At 56.7% G+C, this 17,429-nt stretch overlaps 2 protein-coding genes across 15 annotated transcripts in view; both read right to left on the reverse strand.

Annotated features, from left to right (window-relative positions):
• Positions 1–108: 108 nt before the first annotated feature.
• MDK (midkine) lies at positions 109–2,086 on the reverse strand. Of its 2 annotated transcripts, none has more exons than XM_085548869.1 (5): positions 1,988–2,086; positions 972–1,051; positions 733–894; positions 498–659; positions 109–393 (listed from the first exon to the last, which is right to left on the reverse strand). In XM_085548869.1, the coding sequence occupies exons 2-5, from the start codon at positions 1,048–1,050 to the stop codon at positions 368–370; spliced, it is 429 nt and encodes a 142-aa protein (XP_085404995.1). In that variant the 5' UTR covers position 1,051; positions 1,988–2,086; the 3' UTR covers positions 109–367. The 2 variants fall into 2 exon arrangements, with proteins under 2 accessions (XP_085404995.1, XP_015719908.1); XM_015864422.3 differs by having other exon boundaries at positions 972–1,055.
• Positions 2,087–3,022: 936 nt separating this feature from the next.
• The window catches only part of DGKZ (diacylglycerol kinase zeta), a 41,424-nt gene continuing 27,017 nt past the window's right edge, over positions 3,023–17,429 (reverse strand). For 6 of the 13 annotated variants that reach the window (XM_085548858.1, XM_085548862.1, XM_085548861.1 and 3 more), the window contains 22 exons: positions 17,336–17,418; positions 17,168–17,228; positions 16,657–16,770; positions 16,126–16,266; positions 15,719–15,797; positions 15,369–15,424; positions 14,404–14,466; positions 14,081–14,154; positions 13,854–13,965; positions 13,354–13,553; positions 13,129–13,229; positions 12,918–12,997; positions 11,920–11,964; positions 11,583–11,652; positions 10,215–10,255; positions 9,563–9,753; positions 9,025–9,056; positions 8,195–8,235; positions 7,825–7,945; positions 7,248–7,284; positions 6,968–7,067; positions 3,023–4,783 (listed from right to left, as the gene is read on the reverse strand). In XM_085548858.1, coding sequence (XP_085404984.1) covers positions 4,667–4,783; positions 6,968–7,067; positions 7,248–7,284; positions 7,825–7,945; positions 8,195–8,235; positions 9,025–9,056; positions 9,563–9,753; positions 10,215–10,255; positions 11,583–11,652; positions 11,920–11,964; positions 12,918–12,997; positions 13,129–13,229; positions 13,354–13,553; positions 13,854–13,965; positions 14,081–14,154; positions 14,404–14,466; positions 15,369–15,424; positions 15,719–15,797; positions 16,126–16,266; positions 16,657–16,770; positions 17,168–17,228; positions 17,336–17,418 — 1,959 coding nt within the window. In that variant the 3' untranslated portion in view covers positions 3,023–4,666. Of the gene's footprint in view, positions 4,784–6,967; positions 7,068–7,247; positions 7,285–7,824; positions 7,946–8,194; positions 8,236–9,024; positions 9,057–9,562; positions 9,754–10,214; positions 10,256–11,582; positions 11,653–11,919; positions 11,965–12,917; positions 12,998–13,128; positions 13,230–13,353; positions 13,554–13,853; positions 13,966–14,080; positions 14,155–14,403; positions 14,467–15,368; positions 15,425–15,718; positions 15,798–16,125; positions 16,267–16,656; positions 16,771–17,167; positions 17,229–17,335; positions 17,419–17,429 lie in introns of those variants that run through there. The other 7 variants (XM_085548859.1, XM_085548866.1, XM_085548857.1 and 4 more) reach the window with 3 other exon arrangements.

Here is a 17,429-nt window from a genome sequence, read left to right on the forward strand (position 1 = left end):
TTCCTCTCCTGGGGTCCCAGCCCCGCAGCGCTGCATAGGGATGGCAGGCAGGGTCTGACACATCTGTTTTTTTAAAAAGATTTTTATTGGAAAAGAAACCAAAACCCATTTCCCAAAAGAGGTGAGAGCACCCAGTCGGCACCACTCCATCACAATGGTGAATGCCACCAGGGTAGTGGCAGCAGCTTCCCAGGGCCAGTGGGTCTGCTCTCAACAAAACTAGCGATTAAACAAGGCATCTCCGTGGCAGAGGAGGTGGGAAGAGGAGGAAGAAGAGGAGGAGAAGGAGAAGAGGAAGGCTGGAGTGTGGCTCACTGTGGTGGGAGAGGCACGTGTGTCCGGGGCTGAGGATGCCGTCCGCCCCACTCTAGTCCTTCCCCTTGCCCTTCTTTGCTGCACCCAGTGACCAATGGAAGATGTGTTAGTGTTATTGCAGCCACCAGCACTCCCTGCCCAGCTTTGGCCCTAAGTGCTGCCTGGGGGAGGTGAGGACTCACCTTTGGCCTTGGCCTTCATCTTGGCGGCGCAGGGCTTGCTCACATAGACCACCTCCTCACACTGGGCATTGTACAGCGCTTTCTTCAGGACGCCCGAGCGTGTTTTCACACCCGTCTGTGCGCTGCACCCTCCCCAGCTCTCAAACTTGTACTTGCAGTCAGCTGCAGGAAGGGAGAGGCATTAGGAACGTGCGGCCCCAATGCAGCCCCGCTCCCCCCATGGCCACCTCCGCACCTCCAAACTTCTTCTTCCAGTTGCAGGGGATCTTGCACTTGAGCTTCCTGCTCTCATCGCCGCAGGTGCCCTCGCGGTAGCCCAGCCCGCAGTCCTTGCTGTTGGGGACGCAGGGTCCCCAGCGCCAGTCCTGGCACTCGGAACCCTCCTTCTTTGCCTTCTCTGCAAGGGAGGCGGCAGCTGGGAGACCCAGCACACCCAGACTCCCCCCCCCCGTGCCCACCCGGACTCCCGCTCACCTTTCTTGGCTTTGGCAGCCTCGGCGGTGGCCGCCAGCAGCAGCAGTGCCAGGAGGAGGAGGAGGCTCCGGGGCTGCATCCTGCCTGGGGCGGGGGAGGGAGGGATGAGCCCCGCGCACCGCCCCGGCACCAGGAGCGCAGGGGCTGCCATGGCGCCTCGGCCCGGCCCCCGCGGAATCCGGGGGGCGGAGGGGGAGAAAAAGCCATGGAAAGCGACCCCCTGCCGCGAGGGGCCGGGAGCGGAGCCAGCGGAGTTGGCGCAGACGGGCACACGCGGCGTGGGAGCCCGAGGAGCGATTGAACGGGAGAACGGCGCCCACTGCCGGCACCGCGGCTCCCAGCGCATCTTCGTGCGAGCGCCGGGCGGGTGAGTGCGTGTGCACGCGTGAGCGCCCATACGTGTGTGTGCACGAGCGTGCAACTCAGCTCTGCGTGCCGAGCGCTGCCCCCCTGCCTGGGAGCCGAACTGCCCGGCCCGGCTCGGGGACATCGCGCCCGTCCCGCGGCGCTCCGGGAGCACGGAGCACAGCCTTCCACGGCCCGTAGCCCCCCGCCCCGTCCCCGTCCACATCCCTCCTCGCTGCTCCTCGCGGACTGACCCCGGATCGGAGCCGAGGGACGCGCCAGGTGATGCCTTGAAAGAGGAGCCCGGGTCCCTCCCCGCTCTCGCCCTCCCCGCACCCCTTGGTCTGGCCGAGCGCAGCGGGGGCTCCCGGCCCCCTCCGCCTCCCGCAGGGCCGGGGCTGCTGACGGCCTTTCCGCACCCATCCCACCGCCGCCCCTCGCCACGCGCCCCGCACAGCGCAGCCCCCGCTCCCAGAAGCGCTCCCGCACACCCTCCCCATCCTCGGGATGCGCCCCGCTCCCTCCTGGGGCTGAGAGGTGCTGGCCCCCACCCCGCCCCGCGGGAACCCGGGCCCCCCCGAGCCCCTACGAACGGCGCGGGGTCGGGGGTCTGAGGCGGGGCGCGGGGTGCGGCTGCGGAGCTCCGCGTGCCCCCATCGCCCCCCACTCACCTGCGGCGCGGAGCGGCGCCGTTGCCTTTGTGTGGCGGCCGCGTGCGGAGCCCCGCGCGGCGCAGCTCAGCACAGCGGCCCCTGACGTCGGGCCCCGCCGGCAGCCCGAGGTGGTCGGAGCCCAAAGTCCCCGTGCAAGCCCCTCCTCTGCCCCCCGGCTGCACGACCAGCCACAAAGGCGGGCGGCGGGCCGAGGGGCGGCCCCGGGGGCTGGGGGAGCTGCTCAGCGGGGAGGGGCCGAGCGGCTCGGCTCGGCTGTCGGGGGCTCGAGCCCCTGCGAGGGGCGTCCTCGTGTCCCTCTGTCCCCGCGTGCGAGCGCTGCGGAGCGGTCCAGGGCTCCGAGAATCCTTTGGCGCTGAGCACCGGGGCTCTGCGGACCGCGGGCACAGCCCCGACGATGCCTCCTTCGCCCTCTGCCCTCAAGGACTGACCCACCACCACCTCTCCCCAGGGGCGAGCGGGGCTAACGCCAGGCTCTCCTCCAGCCCCCCGGCCACGGCGGCCGGAAGAAGAAGGGGCTGAGGTTGGGCAGCAGAGCCATTTTGTGCCCCTTCCCCAGAAGGAAGGCGGCCGGGAGTGGGCTGCGGGCTTGTGGGAGCTGCTTCAACCCAGGAATCGCAAAGTGCAGGCAGCCGGGGGGGGGAGGGCCCCAGAACAGAGCCCTGGTGCTACGGGGCTGTGCCGAGCGGGAGATGGCTTCTGCGGCACCAACCAGCAGCAGGGGCTGTTTGCAGGAAGGGGCCTCGTGCTGAAGGAAGGAGGGAAAAGAGGGAGTGTGAGTGTGACAAACACAGTCATGCAGTCACAACTGCCCTCTGAAGGTGGCTCTGCAGGAGGGACGGTGCTGGCGCAGCATCCCAAGAGGCAGCAGCTTTCCTCATCCTTTGCCCTTGTAAGCGGGCAGCAGCCCCTCCTGATATGGCTGGTCCCACTGCCCCGCGCTGCCCCAGAGGCTGAAGCCCAAGCTGGCTCACCCCAGCCAGGTGTCACACACCCACCTCACACCCAACGCAGCATGAAGGAATTAAAACATCCTCATTTAGTTATTTTTTTATTTCAATGCCAAGAAACAACAACATCCAAACAGTCAAAAGTCAAAAAGCGAGGGCAGCGCGGGCTGACCCCAGGCCCCGGGCCTGCTAGAGCCAGCACTCACAGATACAAAAATACAGTCCTACCACAGCGCCTGGGAACAACAAACCGGGTATTGCACAGAACCCCATGCAGGCAGGGCTACCAACAGCCCTCCGCCTCTGCCTACACACCAGCCAGGCTCGGAATTGCACAGCAACTCAGCTCACGCGAGGGGCCCGGCGGGGAGAGGGACAGTGTGTATCTGAACTACCTGTACAAAAACGGGGATGTACAAACAGGGGAGAAGGGGGAGCTGGGCCTTTAGCAGGGCCAGCAGTTGGAACCTTTGGGAAGATGACAGCAGCTGCCCCATAGCCTCAAAGGTAACTGCCCCAGCCTAAAGCCTGGTCAGCATTGTGGTTCTTTGTGGTGTTGTGATACATGTTTTTCCTTCAGTATTTGTGTTGTAGGGGGATGTGAGCATTGTCACCCGGCACGGCCACAGTTGGGTGTGAGTGCACACTGGGGACGCCCCGGCCTCCTCTCCTGGGACCCCACCTGTATGCTGCAACCCAGACCTGCTTTGCACACACCTCACACTTGAACGCACCAATGCCAACCGTCGTCTGCCCTCCTCCTCTGCCGGCACCCTGCAGCCAGGGACTGCTGCTCTGTAGAAGTGTGTGCACAAGGGCTGCTGTGCTACCTCAGCACTCATGGCCTCTGCAGGGCAGACGGCGCCTCGTGTGCCATGGCAGCTGGTGCCCCAAATGCCATCCTGTGACACACATGACTCAGGGCCAGGGATCCTGGTGCTTCCTATGCATCTTTCTGCTAGAACTTGTGGAGGTGCACTGGCTGCCTGTCCAGGGAGCTTGTGCCTGGGCTGCGGGACCTCCCAGGTTTCCCTGCAAAACCCTGAGTCTGATTTGTGGGGATGGCAGAAGCCGAATGCAGCGGTCACAAAAGTTGGGAGCACGGGGAGATCCCTGAGAGCAGCACAGACACAGCACTGAAAGCAGCTGCCCCACATCCAGCTGTGCCAGTCCCAGATGCTCTGAGGAACGGGTGGGTGCACGTTTCCTAACACAAGGGACTTGTCTTCTGCCACAGAGACCAAGGGCGGTCCCAGGCCGACAAGAGAGAACAGGACTCAGAGGCAGTACATCATGGTGCTTCTTCTGGACAAGGTGAAGTGCCTAATGGAGCGATACCAGTAGCAGGCAGAGGGCCGAGCAGTGATGTCCTGCATGGGTCATAGGTAAGAACTTGCTGGGGGCACTCCCACCGCTCCCCTGCGTGAGGGTGATGGATTGCTACATCCCTGCCTGCCCCAGTGGGGCTCTGGGATAGAGCCCATCTGGAGCGGGGAACATGGTGGATGAGAGGCAAAGGGGGACACACAAAGAGCAGGGTTTCAAGTCCCAAATACCCCCTGTCCTCATAAACAGAGTCCCAGCCCAACCTGGGGCACAGCCCTGCTGTCTCCATCTCCTCCAGGGACTGGGCTGACACGTAGGGAGGGCTGGGCTAGACTCACAGCTCTGCCAGGTGCCGTCCTCTTCTCGTCCTGCCCAAGCTGGTCAGGCTAAGGCACGCTGAGCGCTACACAGCTGTCTCCTGGTCCTCCCGCTGGATCATCTGGTAGTGCTGTCGGTTCTCGAGGTAGGCAGCCAGGTCGGGGTCGTTGGCTTTCTCGGCCCTGTGCTTAGGGGTGTCTCCCTGCAGAGGGAAGGCAACACGTCAGCATGCTGAGCACCGGAGGAGACAAAGGCTGCTCTCTATGACATGCTATTCCCCGGCGCTGTCGAGGCAGGAGGGGAGAGGGTGAGGAATGAGGGGTATGTCTGGGGAATGCCCGGGAATACCAACCCCCCTTCCCTCTTGCAGCCTCACCAGCGCTCCTGCTCCCTCAGGAGGATCGCATTTCACCAGCTTATTGCAGCCATCTGGACTATGTCCACTAATGAACTCCCGCACTCCATAAAAAGCAAATCTGTTAACAGCTCGCCGCTACGTCTCCTCTCCCCCTCCCTCTGCCTGCCCCTCGCTCCTGCTCATTAATGCCTGGGCTCCACAGTGCCGAACAAACCCTCTGCTGAGAAAGGCCACGGAAACCTGGCACTCAGCCTCTGCCATTGAAAAGCGGCCCCCGAAGGGAAGCGCTGCTGCCCAGCTCATCTCATGGCACACAGCAGGACCACGGTGACTGAGTGGGGCACAGGGGCCCCCATGACAACCCACAGACAGATTTCCTCACTGAGAACAATGGTCAGGCTCTAGGAGCCTCCACTGTGTGTGGGTATGGCCGAGGACAAAAGTTTGAGCACATCCCACCGCAAAGATGCACTAGAGTGGGATGGCAAAGGCACAGTTTTCTCTTACACGCTCGCACAGAAACTCCTGGGACGCCCCGGTGCTTGCTGCCAGGCATGCAGCCACCAAGGAACCTATCGTGCATACACACTAGGGCATGCCACAAAGTGCTGAGCATGCAGGGGGCTGGAGGCTGCTGTATGCCTCACTGCTCGGCTCTCCTCAGGGGCCTCCGCTCTGCAGCCACCGAATCTAAGCAGGCATTGAACAAAAGGGGGAAGAAAAGGGAGGAATAGAGTTTCTTCCTCATCCCCTGCAGTAGCTTTGGTGCAGCACCACCGCCTGCCTGGATCCACAGCCTGAAACTGGAGCTGCCAGGGCCCCTCTGCACAGACAGGCTGATGTGTGCTACCTGATAAGGGCCAGCCTACCTCAGGGTCGTGAGTGCAGGACCAGGCTGCCTCCAGCCCTGCTACATTGAAGGTCCTGCAGAAAAGGAGGCTGGTTCTTGCCTGTGCAGGCAGGCTGTAACCTGGGGCTAAACAAGGTCAGCGCCACGAGCAGGTGGGTCCCCAGAGAGCTACAAAGCCAGGCATGCACTCACACAGGCATATGCAAGCCCCGTTCCCTGGGGCAGGCTGTCATTCCTGAGCTGGGCTTCTTTTTGTGCTGGCAGGTTGAGGCTGTTCATCAGGCGGAGCATCCCACAGCCCTGCCCAAAGGGTAGAGAAGGGCCATATGTGCCACCCCAGCTGCGTTCTCCTGGCTCTCTCCCCTCACTGGTAACCACCTTGTCCTGCCAAGCCACCCCTCTGGGCACCATGTGAACAAGAAGCTGTGACCAGGAGCCAGAGATTGTGTGTACAGCATCTCCCCAGCAGCTGGCACGGGGCTGCTCATTGTCTGAACTGGCCCCTAAGCTCCACAAGCCCCTGCAAGCCTGCAGCCCTGGTTGGGGTCCTTGTCCCAGACCCATGGACTGCACCTTCTCAACCTGTTCCTACACCTCCTTTGCCAGACAAAAACAACTACGTCTCCCTTCTGCAATGTCAGGAACCTCACCGACCAAAACACCGCCTCAGTCCCCCTCCTGCAACTGCTCTGCGGGGGCTGGCAGCAGCTTCTGGCATCAAGACACATCTCAATTAATGTGGTATGTGAACGAGAGCTCCTCGCCCGCCTGCTGACACTCTGCTTCACCCGAGGAGCCCCAGTGCTCCATCCTGGCTCCGTGGGGGGAGCCCTGCGGCTGGGAGGGAGCTCGGCAGCGAGACTGTCCTCGCTGTGACCCCACAGGGTGGAAAGGGGGAGACAGGGATGAGACATTCCAGCGCCTCGCTCCTAATTTAATAAAACAACACAGAGAGAAGTGAAAGGATGGGGAGAATTTAACCCCTCTGCTGCTACGTGCGGGCTGAGCGGCTCCCTGGGGACCTTTAACAGCTCCTCTTTGCAGCTCTGGTGCCTTCTGCATGTACAGGCGGCACGCTGGCAAAAGCTCCAGCCCTTGAGCTGCTCTTCAGACATCCCAATGTGGCTCAGCTCCTGCCAGCCCCACAGCAAGATCCCTCCCAGTCCTCCCACTGTCACCTGCAGGTCAGTCTTCATGAGTGATGCCCCGGCCTCCACGATGTAGTGGCAGATAGTGCGGTGGCGCAGAGCTGCAGCCTGGTGCAAGCTGGTTTCTCCGCTACGGGGAAGAAAGAAGATGTGAGGTGTGGCCCCAAACATGCCAAGAAGGGACAAGTGCTGCACGTGAAAGGCATCGCCCTCGCTGCAGAAGATGCTTGTCCCAAGGTCAGCCCAAAGGATGCTGTTTGGGGACTGGAAACCATGGCCAACAGGTAAAAAGTGTCATGCAACAACTTACTTTTCTTCCTCTGTGGCATCGAGGATTTCTGAAGGGGCTGCGGAGAAGAAGAGTGCAAGGCAAGTGAGACCTGGCCACAAGGCAGGGGTGGGCTCCAGCTCCCCAGTTGCACCACCCACCCTGCTGTAGGGGCTGCTATCTGTACTGCTCATAAAGGGCCTGGCTCCAAAACCCTCAGGCCAGCAACAGCATCTGACCCCAGCTGAGATTATGGAAGATGAGTTGCTTCTGGATTCATTATAAAGAAATAGCCAAATTAAAATAAATCAGCTTGCATTTCAGTGGGAGCTGCCAAGAACAACAGGTCAGCTCCCATGAAAGTAGAAGCACAACACTAGGAGATGTTTCCCAGAGACATGATGGTCACAGCAAGGATGGGATAACAGCCCAGGGCACCCAGCGCTGGCAGACAATTGCTAAGGAAAGCCCATGTCACAGTGGGAGGATACAGCAAATCTGACGGGATGGGGCCCCGCACCCAGGAGCATTCCCTCTAAGCAGAGGGTTGGGTGTTGTTGGCTTCCAGCCTGCTTTGCTAAGGGTAGCATTCTGGCCACAGCGAACCAGCCTGGCTCACCATTCTCAATGATGTATTTGACGATGTCCTTGCTCCCTGATAAGACAGCGTGGTGGAGGACAGTTCGGCCAGAGGAGTCTCGCACCATCAGGTCCCTTCCAGCCCGGTGCAGCTCTTGGAACTATGGGATTGACACAGAGGTCCAGATGAGTTTCATTTCTCATCTGTAACCCCCCAAGCCCTGGCACCACATCCCTGGGGGTGTCCACTAGGTTGTTTCTGGAGAGGAGCTTTGAGCACCAAGGCTCCTTGCCAGGAGTCTGCCTGGCTTGCACCCTCTGCTCCTGGTTGGGCACTGCATAGAGGAAAGGCCTCACCAGGAGCCACTGAAGGGCAGCGGTATGTCAGAGCACAAAGCTAAAGTGCCTACCTTGCTGAAGTTACCACTCTTGGCAGCTTCTATCAGGTCATCTGCAAAGAGAGATGGGTCTGGATCAGAAAACTCCATCCGTGATGCTATTTATCTACCTGGGGAACCAAGAGTTGGGCACCAGAGACCCAAAGCTATCAGCTGAGTCCCTCCAGGTGCCAGCCCCTTGTTCTCAGGGCGAACAACAGCCAGGTTGATTTTACATGACTCCTGCACCCTCAGGAGTGTGAGGGAAGAAGAGAGGTATATACCTGGGGGTGCAGCCAGAGCTTGGCCCCAGTGAGATGTGTGCAGGGAAGCAAGGGATTCTGCCCATGGACAGGATGAATTGCAATGGACGCGAGGAGCAGATTTGGGTGTCAGCCAGCAGCCAGAATGCGTCTCACCGTGAGTCACTCACACGTCCAGGCTCTGAGCTCTGCTCAAGCTCCAGGAAACTCTTTCCATTTGCTCAGTTCAGCAAGGCCCCTGACCTTGTGCTCCCACCTCCCGAGCTCCTGCTGCGGCCTGGCAGAAACAGCCCCCAATCCAGCCAACAGCACACAGCTCTGCAGGTGGGGGATTAACCCCTCTGCCATGCCATTTCCTGCCCTCGGCAGCCGGGGGAGCACCTGGCCAGACCACTCCACAAATCATCATCAGGTCTCTGCTGCCTGCCTCTGGGGTCACCCACCCCCACCTAGCACATTAGCTGCAGGGCTCCTGGCTGCACTTCAGAGAAAGGACGGGCCAGAAAGCAATGGCAGGAACCCAAAATAGTTCAAACTGAGAGGAGGCAGGACAGATTGAGAGCCCTGCTTGGCGCCTGCAGTAAGGACAGACGAACTCACCTTTGTGCGGGAGGCAGAGCTCAGCGTCAGCACTGGAAGAGAAGAAGAGAAGGTGTAAGTAACCCTGCCATCCCGGGCAGCACATTGCCTGAAAGGTGCATGTGGCGAGTGGAGGGACAGCTGCGGAGGTGCCTAACTGTGGCACACCTCCAGCCAGCAGGAGAAGCAGGCCAAAGGATCAGCTACCTTCTGACCATGCCATCTGCTTCTTCACTGAGCTGGGTTCTTCCCCATCCCCACTCCCATTTCCACTGCTGCTCTCAGCACATCACATGGACCAGGTGCTGGAGCTTGGCCCCATGGCTGAGTCACACTGTGATGCTCCACTGCCTTCAGTGCACAGCCAGCACTGAAGCAGGGATGGCAGGACAACATCCCACCCACCTGGTCTAATTTGGCAGTGGATTCTTATTCAATTCCTGGGATGCCATCTGCAATCTGGCCTAGGGATCAAAGCTGCGAAACCAACTACAGATTTCCCATTGCTCCTCATCCTTCCTGAGGCCCAGCACCCCATTTCCTCCCACTGCAGACTCACCTGGGGGCAGGAGAGCAGGGTGGAGAGGAGGAAGAGGAAGGGAAAGCAAAATGGTGCCCAGGAGGTGTGGCAGATGAGTCGACAAGATCAGGCATGGCAGGAGATGTGCCTACGGTCTGGGTGATCACCAGCTCCGGGTCCAGCACATAGAGCTCATCCTGAGAGATCTCTGTCACATAGTTGAGGTGCTCCTGGAATGCAAAAGTCAGCCTCTTCAGAAGCAAGACCTACATCCATATAGCTTCATCTCCCATCCCCTCAAACCCCACACCTTGCATCCCACAGGACTGTAGCTGACTGAAGCTGAGAGGAAGGGGCACTGTGTGGAGCCTCAAGGAGTCAGACACGGAGAAAGTAAGGGAGCTGCATCCTACCTTGTCTTCTCCTGTGAAGCTTGTCATCACCAGTGCCTGAGGCTATGGTCAGACATGCTTTTCCTGCCTTGTTTCCCTCAGTCCTCACTCCAAGCTGGCACAAACCCCATCTCTTTTCAAGAGAACCTCTGACCTTCACAGGATTTCTGCCTCAACCCAGAGTGCACCCCGGGTGATGGCTGGAGGCATCCCAGCCTCAAGCAGTCGGAGTCGCTTTCAGTGACCCTTGAATCTCCCCCACCTGAGATTATGTTTCAGGCTGTTTTTCCCACACTCACCTGAGCGCGATCTATCCTGTAGAATCGATCTGCTGTGGTTGCTGCAAGACAGGGATAGAACCAGACAGTGATTCTTGGCTGCCCAGGCAAGCTTGCTTCAGTGGGACCCTTGGGGGCCCAGGGAGTTTTCTTTGAAAACTGAGTGGGGACTGCCCGGATCGGATTAGAGGAGTGAAAGAGCTCCATCTATTCTGTCCTGGCTGAAGATTTACAGCCATGGAGCTGCTGCTGAAGGCCTGTAATTCAGCTGCTTTAACAAGCCTGTGCTGTCTTGAATGAGGCGCTGGCTCCTTTCCTGACACATTTTCCTGAGCTCAAAACCTGCTGCTGGGAGACTGGCTGGAGGAGGGAAAGCAGTCCTAGGAGGGACACCTGGGAGCAGCCATTTCAGCAACCCCTTGTGAAGGGTCTGAAGGCCCAAGGGAGAAGCATCATCCTTTCAGCCTAATATGAGGCTTCCCAAGCCCATGTTGCAGCCTCTGGCTGTACCCAATGTCCCTTGAAGGGTGAGAGGGACCAACACGCACACTGGAGATCTGAGATCTCAGGGGAAATACAGCAGCATCTCCAACGAGAAGGACAGTTTTCCCAGGTGACCTCCCAGGACCTGTGAAACATCTGCCTTATATCCTTTACCTGATCAGTAGTGACTGCCAGCTCTGGATACAGGTCTGTTCTTCCCAGTCTAGGCTAGGGCTGGCTCTTGCCCTTGGCTTTCTTCCCTGGTCCTTGCTAAGCTCTCCTGCATGTAGGGCTAAGCAGTTGTTTGCTGTCCCGAGTACACAGGAGGTGGACAGCTTTGCTCTGTCCTAAGCCCTGCTGCTGGCAGTTATAAACTCCTCTTGTAAGTCAGGGAGATGAAGAGTCAGTGGTAGTCACTTATCTCAGCCAGCTTCCAGATACGGAGAGCTCTGACCTCTGGGTCAGTGAAGGCACAGGGAGAGAAGAAAGCTGTTCCCAGAATGGGGAGAAACAGCTGGAAACCAGTGGGGAAACTGTCCCCATACCTCCAGGATACACAAGGTGATGTCTCTCTCTCAGCTTGCTAGAGCATGGGGGCCCCCTGCCTGCACACCACAGAAGAGCAACCCCACCAGTCCTGAGGACACTGAACATACCCTGCAGAGCCATGTTCAGCTCTGGGGCTGGAAAGCAGCAGATACCCCTTGCCTGGCAGGCTCCTCACTCTACTCCTGGGTAGCTGCCAGAGGCACAGCCTGGGCAAAGAACTGCTGAACTTGGCTGCAAGGATCCCAGCATCTTTGAGTCTCAAGACCCACGTGGCTCTCAGTGGCTTGACACTAAAGGTCTGTCTTGTCATACTCCAGACTTATGCACAAAGCACTCCCAGCAGATGATGATACTCACAGTCCAGGAAGCACCATTTTGGTGACAGCTTCTGGGATGACAGTGTCTTCGGTTTGGTTCCATCTCCTTCCTGCATAGAAAAAAGAGAATACAGTGATGTCTCTTGGCCCCTCTATTCTCTCCCCACCTTGTCCCTCCTGCTTTGGGAGGTCCCTGCAGATTGGAGGGCTGCAGGCACTTGGGCAGAAATGGGAACTTCAAACACAGTGATGGAGAGCAGCATGGGACAGAGCAGAGCTGACATACCAGCTCACTGGAGAAGTGCCAGAAGATGAGCCAAGACAAGCATGATGCACATGACAGATGGGCTTGAGGGATGGTGAGATGCCTTACACACCTGAAAGAGCAGGCGCTGCAAAGCAGAGGGCTGTGGAGAGAAATCCTGCAGAAAGGCAAAGCGTGCTGTTACAGTGTTTGCCTGGGCAGCCCCCTATCCCTTCTTTGGTCCCACTGAGGTTTGCACTGTCGCCCTACTGCAGATATGGCAAACAGCTTTACATATTGCCAGGCCAAAGTCTCTTCACTGATCCAGAACCAGAAAATACAATTGAGCTCAAAAAGAGAAAAGAGGGAAAACATCAGGTGACCAAGGAACATCAGCACAGCTTTGGAGGTGGGAAAGTGGTATCCTCTGAGCTTAGGAGTCTCCTAACCTCCTATCTGAGATGCCCTAGGCTGCAAGTGCCAGCTCACTGTGGACTAAGCAAGGTTCTGTAAAGTGGGAGAAAAATGGATTGTGCAGTAAAACACCAGGAGCCACACTGTGGACTCAAATGGCATTGCTCATCAGGAGCAAAGGTTATGCAGCCTGTGTACAGGTTGGGGATACACCTTAGCATACTGGCAGGAGCACTGAAGTTATTACTTGCAAATAAAGAGTATTGGGAGGGGGAAAACAACCTAAATCCAGGCACCAGGGGAGAAGTGGAGCTGTGCCCAGAAATGCAGAACCTGTAGAAGGCTGAAAGGAGGTCGGAGGAACACATAGTGCAGCAAACAATTGGACAGAGGAGAAGCCTCCCCAGACACCTAGGAGGAGGCAGGCTCTGTGCTGGCTTTTTCCACACAGAATCTCTCTGGGCCAGTGACACTTGGGGCCTGGAGAAAAAGGTCAGAAGAACAATGCAAAGAAATAAGCTGCTGGACAGCAGGGAAAATCATGCCATTCAGCTCAGGAACCTGCCTCCACCATGCAGTGAAAGCAAATCGTGAGCTTCTACCAGAAGCAGGAGTGTGTGTGTTGGTGCAGGCAGATCAAGGCAGTCTAGAAATCCTTCTTCTGATTCCCTCCAAACTCAGCACTCAACCAGAACCCCTTCCCACACAGATCCTCACCTCCTGCAGCCTCTCAATTTGAGTCCGGCACAACTCCAGGTCACTGTCACCTGGAACCACGATGATCCCCAGCGGCACAGCTGCAAAAAATGGGACACACATACAACTCAGAGAGCAGACTGTGCCTGATCCCCAGCACCTCACACAGCTCAGCTGCAGGCACTGCTGGACTCAGAGTGCCCATCCCTCTGCTACTCAGCTGGTCACTCACAGGCTTCCTTCAGCTTTTCCTTGTCATAGTGCAGTGCCTCATAGTCTCGCATGCTGATTCGGCTCACTCGGATTCGCAGCCGCTCAGGCACTGGCTGCTGGCTGCATGCCGTGGGGAGGGAAAAGAAAAGGGGTCAGAAGGTGATAACCCACTTCTGTCCTTCCCCTTCTCCATCCACCCCTTCTGCTTTGGACAGGAGATGACAGACTGATCTGAGGAACCTACTCGTTGAGCAGAGGCATGGAATTGCGACGCTTGGTCTTCTGCACCATGTTGGCTTGGTTGCGCAGGGAGATGTGGATGCAGGAAGCTGCCAGCTTGCAGGGTTCCCCATCTACCTGCATGGGGATGGCCTTTGACGTGGTGAGAACCACCTGCCGGCACTGGCACAGCCTCTCTCCGTGGCCACCCACCTGCAAAGCAGCCTGTGAAAGAGTCCAGAGTGAGAGTAGAGCACAGACTGAGAGATGGATGGGGCAAACATCCCCTATCAGCCAGATGGTGAACTGTGTTCTGAAGGTTTGGGGCATGATCTCAGTGGGAAGGAACTCACAGAGACCAGTGCATGGCAGCATTGCCTAAATCTGAGACAAAAGATAATGTCACACAAGCCAACACCACAACTGCACAGGAGAGGAACTGAGAAGCAGTGGGGCTGACATTCCTGGGCAAAAGGACTAGTCATTCTCCTGGTCGTGAGCTACCACCAGCACCAACAAACTCACCAGGGATGTCATGGTGAAGCCAATGACTTCAATGCAGCCATCATCATGACGCTGTGGCTCAAAGTCGTGGTGCTCTCCAGGGTTGCCCCAGGGCATTGTGCCTGCACAGTATCTGTGAAGGGACAGAGCATGTGGACACATGGACAGGGATCCCCAAACCTGGGCACAGATCTGTTGGATGACAGTTAGTAGCCCAGCACACTAGGGAAGGTCCTGGGACTGCTCACCTGGGGATGTTCAGGAAGACCAAACACTGGGGCTTCAGGTCCTGGATTTTGGGAGTCAGGTCTGTGCCATCACACTGGAGGCAAACACAGGGGCACTTAGGTTGCCATAAGGAAGGAGTCTGGCCCACCCTAGCTATCCAGGGTGAAATAGCCTCCCCCTCTGCTCCTCAAAGCGACCATCCTCCAAGACAAGGGAAGGTGATGTCCCAAGGAACGCACCCTCTCCCCCAGCCCTAAGACACTCACTGTGCTTAGAGCAGCTGCTCCCCATTCCCTACACAGTTTGCCCCCCTCCCTGGCCCAGAGCACTGCTGCACACTCACAACCAACTTGACGTGCTTCGCTAAATCTTTGGAGCTCCCTGTGAGGAAGTCGGAGAAAGCCGTCTGTCAAGGCAAGAGACAGAGTTAGTGCCCAGACACTCACTGAAATGGGTATCCAGGAAGCCTGCCACCCACCTTCAAACCCCAGCTGCTGAGAGGAGTAAACCCTCTTCCCGTTGACTGGCAGAAGCCCTCTTCTCTCACCCTCCCAAAACAACCTGATGCATTCCTCTTGCCAGTTTGCCTACCAAAAACCTTGGGACACCTCACAGCTTCAGTAACACACCCAAGCATTCCTTGCCAGCTCAGTCCCTGCTTCATGGAAGGTGGGTTTTCTCTACTGAGACACTTGGGTTATGGGAGACAATTTCAGTTTCAAGCATAACACTGATATGACTATTTAGAGATAACAGGATAGGGGAGATAGGTGGGAGATGTGAGATGGTGCAGAGCAGCACTTGGCCTTCAGTACTGATAAAATACCAGTCACCCCGCCACTTGGGTAGGAAGGTATACTGTGGGTGAAGGGACAGACAAATAGTTAAGACAATAAGATGCAAAGCTCTGGAAGGCATAATTAGCCAGGGAGCTGCAAATGGCTCAAGGTTTAAAAAAATAAAAGACCAAAGTAGCCTGAGGACTCTATAGAATGGCTTCCCCCTTCCCTGCGGGAGGGCCAGCCTTCCTGAGAACAATAGTGGCAGGAGATCAAGGGAGCAACTGTACCACAGGCCAGAGAGGAAGCTGCAGCACCAGCATTGTCTGCAGCCAGGCAGAGCTGCAGCTCCCAGTGCTGCAAACCTTCTCCAGCACCTCTCCAGCTTCAGGCACAGGGCTCAGCTTAGGTGTATACAAAAGCCACAGTAATTCAGAGGAGTGAAATGAGGTAATGGACAGGAGCTGGGGCCATGCCTATGTTCCAGCTGAATCCACATGGGCATGCCTAGATATCCTCATGCACTCACCCCAGCATAGAACATTTTATTCCGAAACCGACTGTTGAACTTCTCTGGATTGGCCTCTAAGGAAAGGAGAAAAAAAAAAATCCAAGTCATTGGCCTGAACATGTAAATATTTTCCTCGCTTGCTCTCCCCAAACATGGCTCTCCAGCCAGCCTTGGCCAGGACAGTTCCCAGCTCACTGCCATTGCACACATCCCTCTTTCCCTCAACAATTCCTCTCATCCCTCTGATTTCACCTCTGTTCTGGTATCAGTTCTCTTGTCTACTTTTCTGAGGAGCATTTATGATGTGTCTCAGAGGTGTCCCTGACTGCAGACACACTGCAGCCCTGCTGCACCCTGATGCCACGTACCTCTGGATTCATGAAATTCCAGCGTCACCCGTGCGTCAAAACCAAGGCTAAAGTAGTTATTAAAGACATCCAAGGGAAGCTGAAATGGAAGAGAGGAACAAGGTTGGAAATCCTCATGCTGGCAGAATGAGGCTGCCAGTGTGTGGCCACTGCAAAGACAAGGCAGTCATGCACTGTGCTCACGAGGGTGAGTGAGGACTAGCCATCCCTCCAGGACACCACAGAGGTGACCAGTCTGAGGTGGTGGGCCAGCTCTTTTCTGCAGTTCTGTCCTCAATGGCCTCATGGCATTGGCACAGACCTCAAGGCAGGGGCTTATGGCAGTACCCAGCCCACCCGCTGCCCTGCATAAGAGTAGCAGACACTCTTGTGGAACAGGGAACAAAGGCAGAGAGGAAATGTTTCACCTTGTCAGCAGCTGCCTCATCCTTTTCCTCAGGGTTTGCTTCAGGGTTTGCTTCCACATGGAGGTTCCAGCGATCAAGCTGCACAATGTTCCCATCTTCCACATGTGACAAGATCTTGGACAGAGGCTCATCTGTGTAACCCTAGTGAAGAAGAGAACCCGGTGAGTCTTCTATCTGCCTCCCAGGGGTGTCTCAGAGACAGTGGACTGTGGAAAACATCTCAGAGGAAAGTATGTGAAAAGGAGTTTCTACTTGAATGCACAACATCCAAATGGGACTTTACATTTAAAAACAATGCATCTTCATTCTAGAAATCTCCCAAACATTTGAAAAAAATTATTGCCTTTATTAATGTTCTAATATATTATAATCTAATTCAGAATAATTTGAATGTCAGAAGAACAGTAATGTCCAAAAGGCACTTATTATTTTTTGGTCTGCATTTAGGAAAAGTTGGTGCAGATGCACCAGACAAAGTACTCTGTCCAGCTCCACCCCTGGCCATGGTTGGCTCTTCTGCCTGTCACTTACCCCACCCCAGTTCAGAGTCCTGGCCAAGTCATTGCCTGTCCCCAACGGCAGGATGGCCACAGGAGGAGGTGGGTTTAGGCGCAGCTGGTCTAGAATGGAGAGTATCCAGCCCACCTGTGAAAGAGAGTGAAGAGGAATAGTTGGTTATTTCAGAGAGCAAGAGGCAGGTGAAGGTGATGTGGAGCACTAGCCATAGCCAAAGAGGCAGAGACAGGATTCCCTTGCTACTACAGAAACTATTCACATTCTTTAATACTTCAAATGGGTGCAGCAGGAGATACAAGCAGCCCCAACGGGGACACTGTCCCCCTGAATGGGCCACAAATGCAGACACTCCACACAACTAGACCACCTGGGACCTGTGCATGAGGGGATCCACAGCAGCCAGTGCTACCAGCTGTATCACAGACACAATGTGTATGTTTTTGCCTTGTTCTGAACTACAGTGAGAAGGGCTGCCAAAAAGGTATTGCAAAGGGTAGTGTGGGTGTGAAGAGGCTGGGGGACTCACCGTGCCATCTCCCCCACATGCCAGGATCCGTAGGTTGTGGACCTTGCGGTACAACTCCAGCCTGTGGAAAGCAAGAAAAGTGAGGAGGGGAGGGCACAGACACTGAGACTGCAGCCAGGAAAAGGTGTTACTGCAGGAGTAAACTGAAATACAGCAAACAGTACTCACGCCTCCTTGGGACCACCCTGGCTGAGGTCGAAAACTTGCCGTGGGTTGAGATACCACATGAAGGACTGGATGATCTTGGCTCCCTAGGGGGATA

Source organism: Coturnix japonica, chromosome 5, assembly GCF_054131305.1.
Source record: "Coturnix japonica strain WE chromosome 5, WE-NBRP24, whole genome shotgun sequence".
Classification (NCBI taxonomy): domain Eukaryota; kingdom Metazoa; phylum Chordata; class Aves; order Galliformes; family Phasianidae; genus Coturnix; species Coturnix japonica.

What these genes read in the sequence shown, in the direction of transcription:
- MDK (XM_085548869.1), bottom strand. Translation starts at nt 1,050, where the DNA reads ATGCAGCCCCGGAGCCTCCTCCTCCTCCTGGCACTGCTGCTGCTGGCG. An exon ending in GGCTGCCAAAGCCAAGAAAG is followed by an intron (nt 895 to 971) that starts GTGAGCGGGAGT and finishes CCTCCCTTGCAG; the next exon opens with AGAAGGCAAAGAAGGAGGGT. An exon ending in GATGAAGGCCAAGGCCAAAG is followed by an intron (nt 394 to 497) that starts GTGAGTCCTCAC and finishes CACTGGGTGCAG; the next exon opens with CAAAGAAGGGCAAGGGGAAG.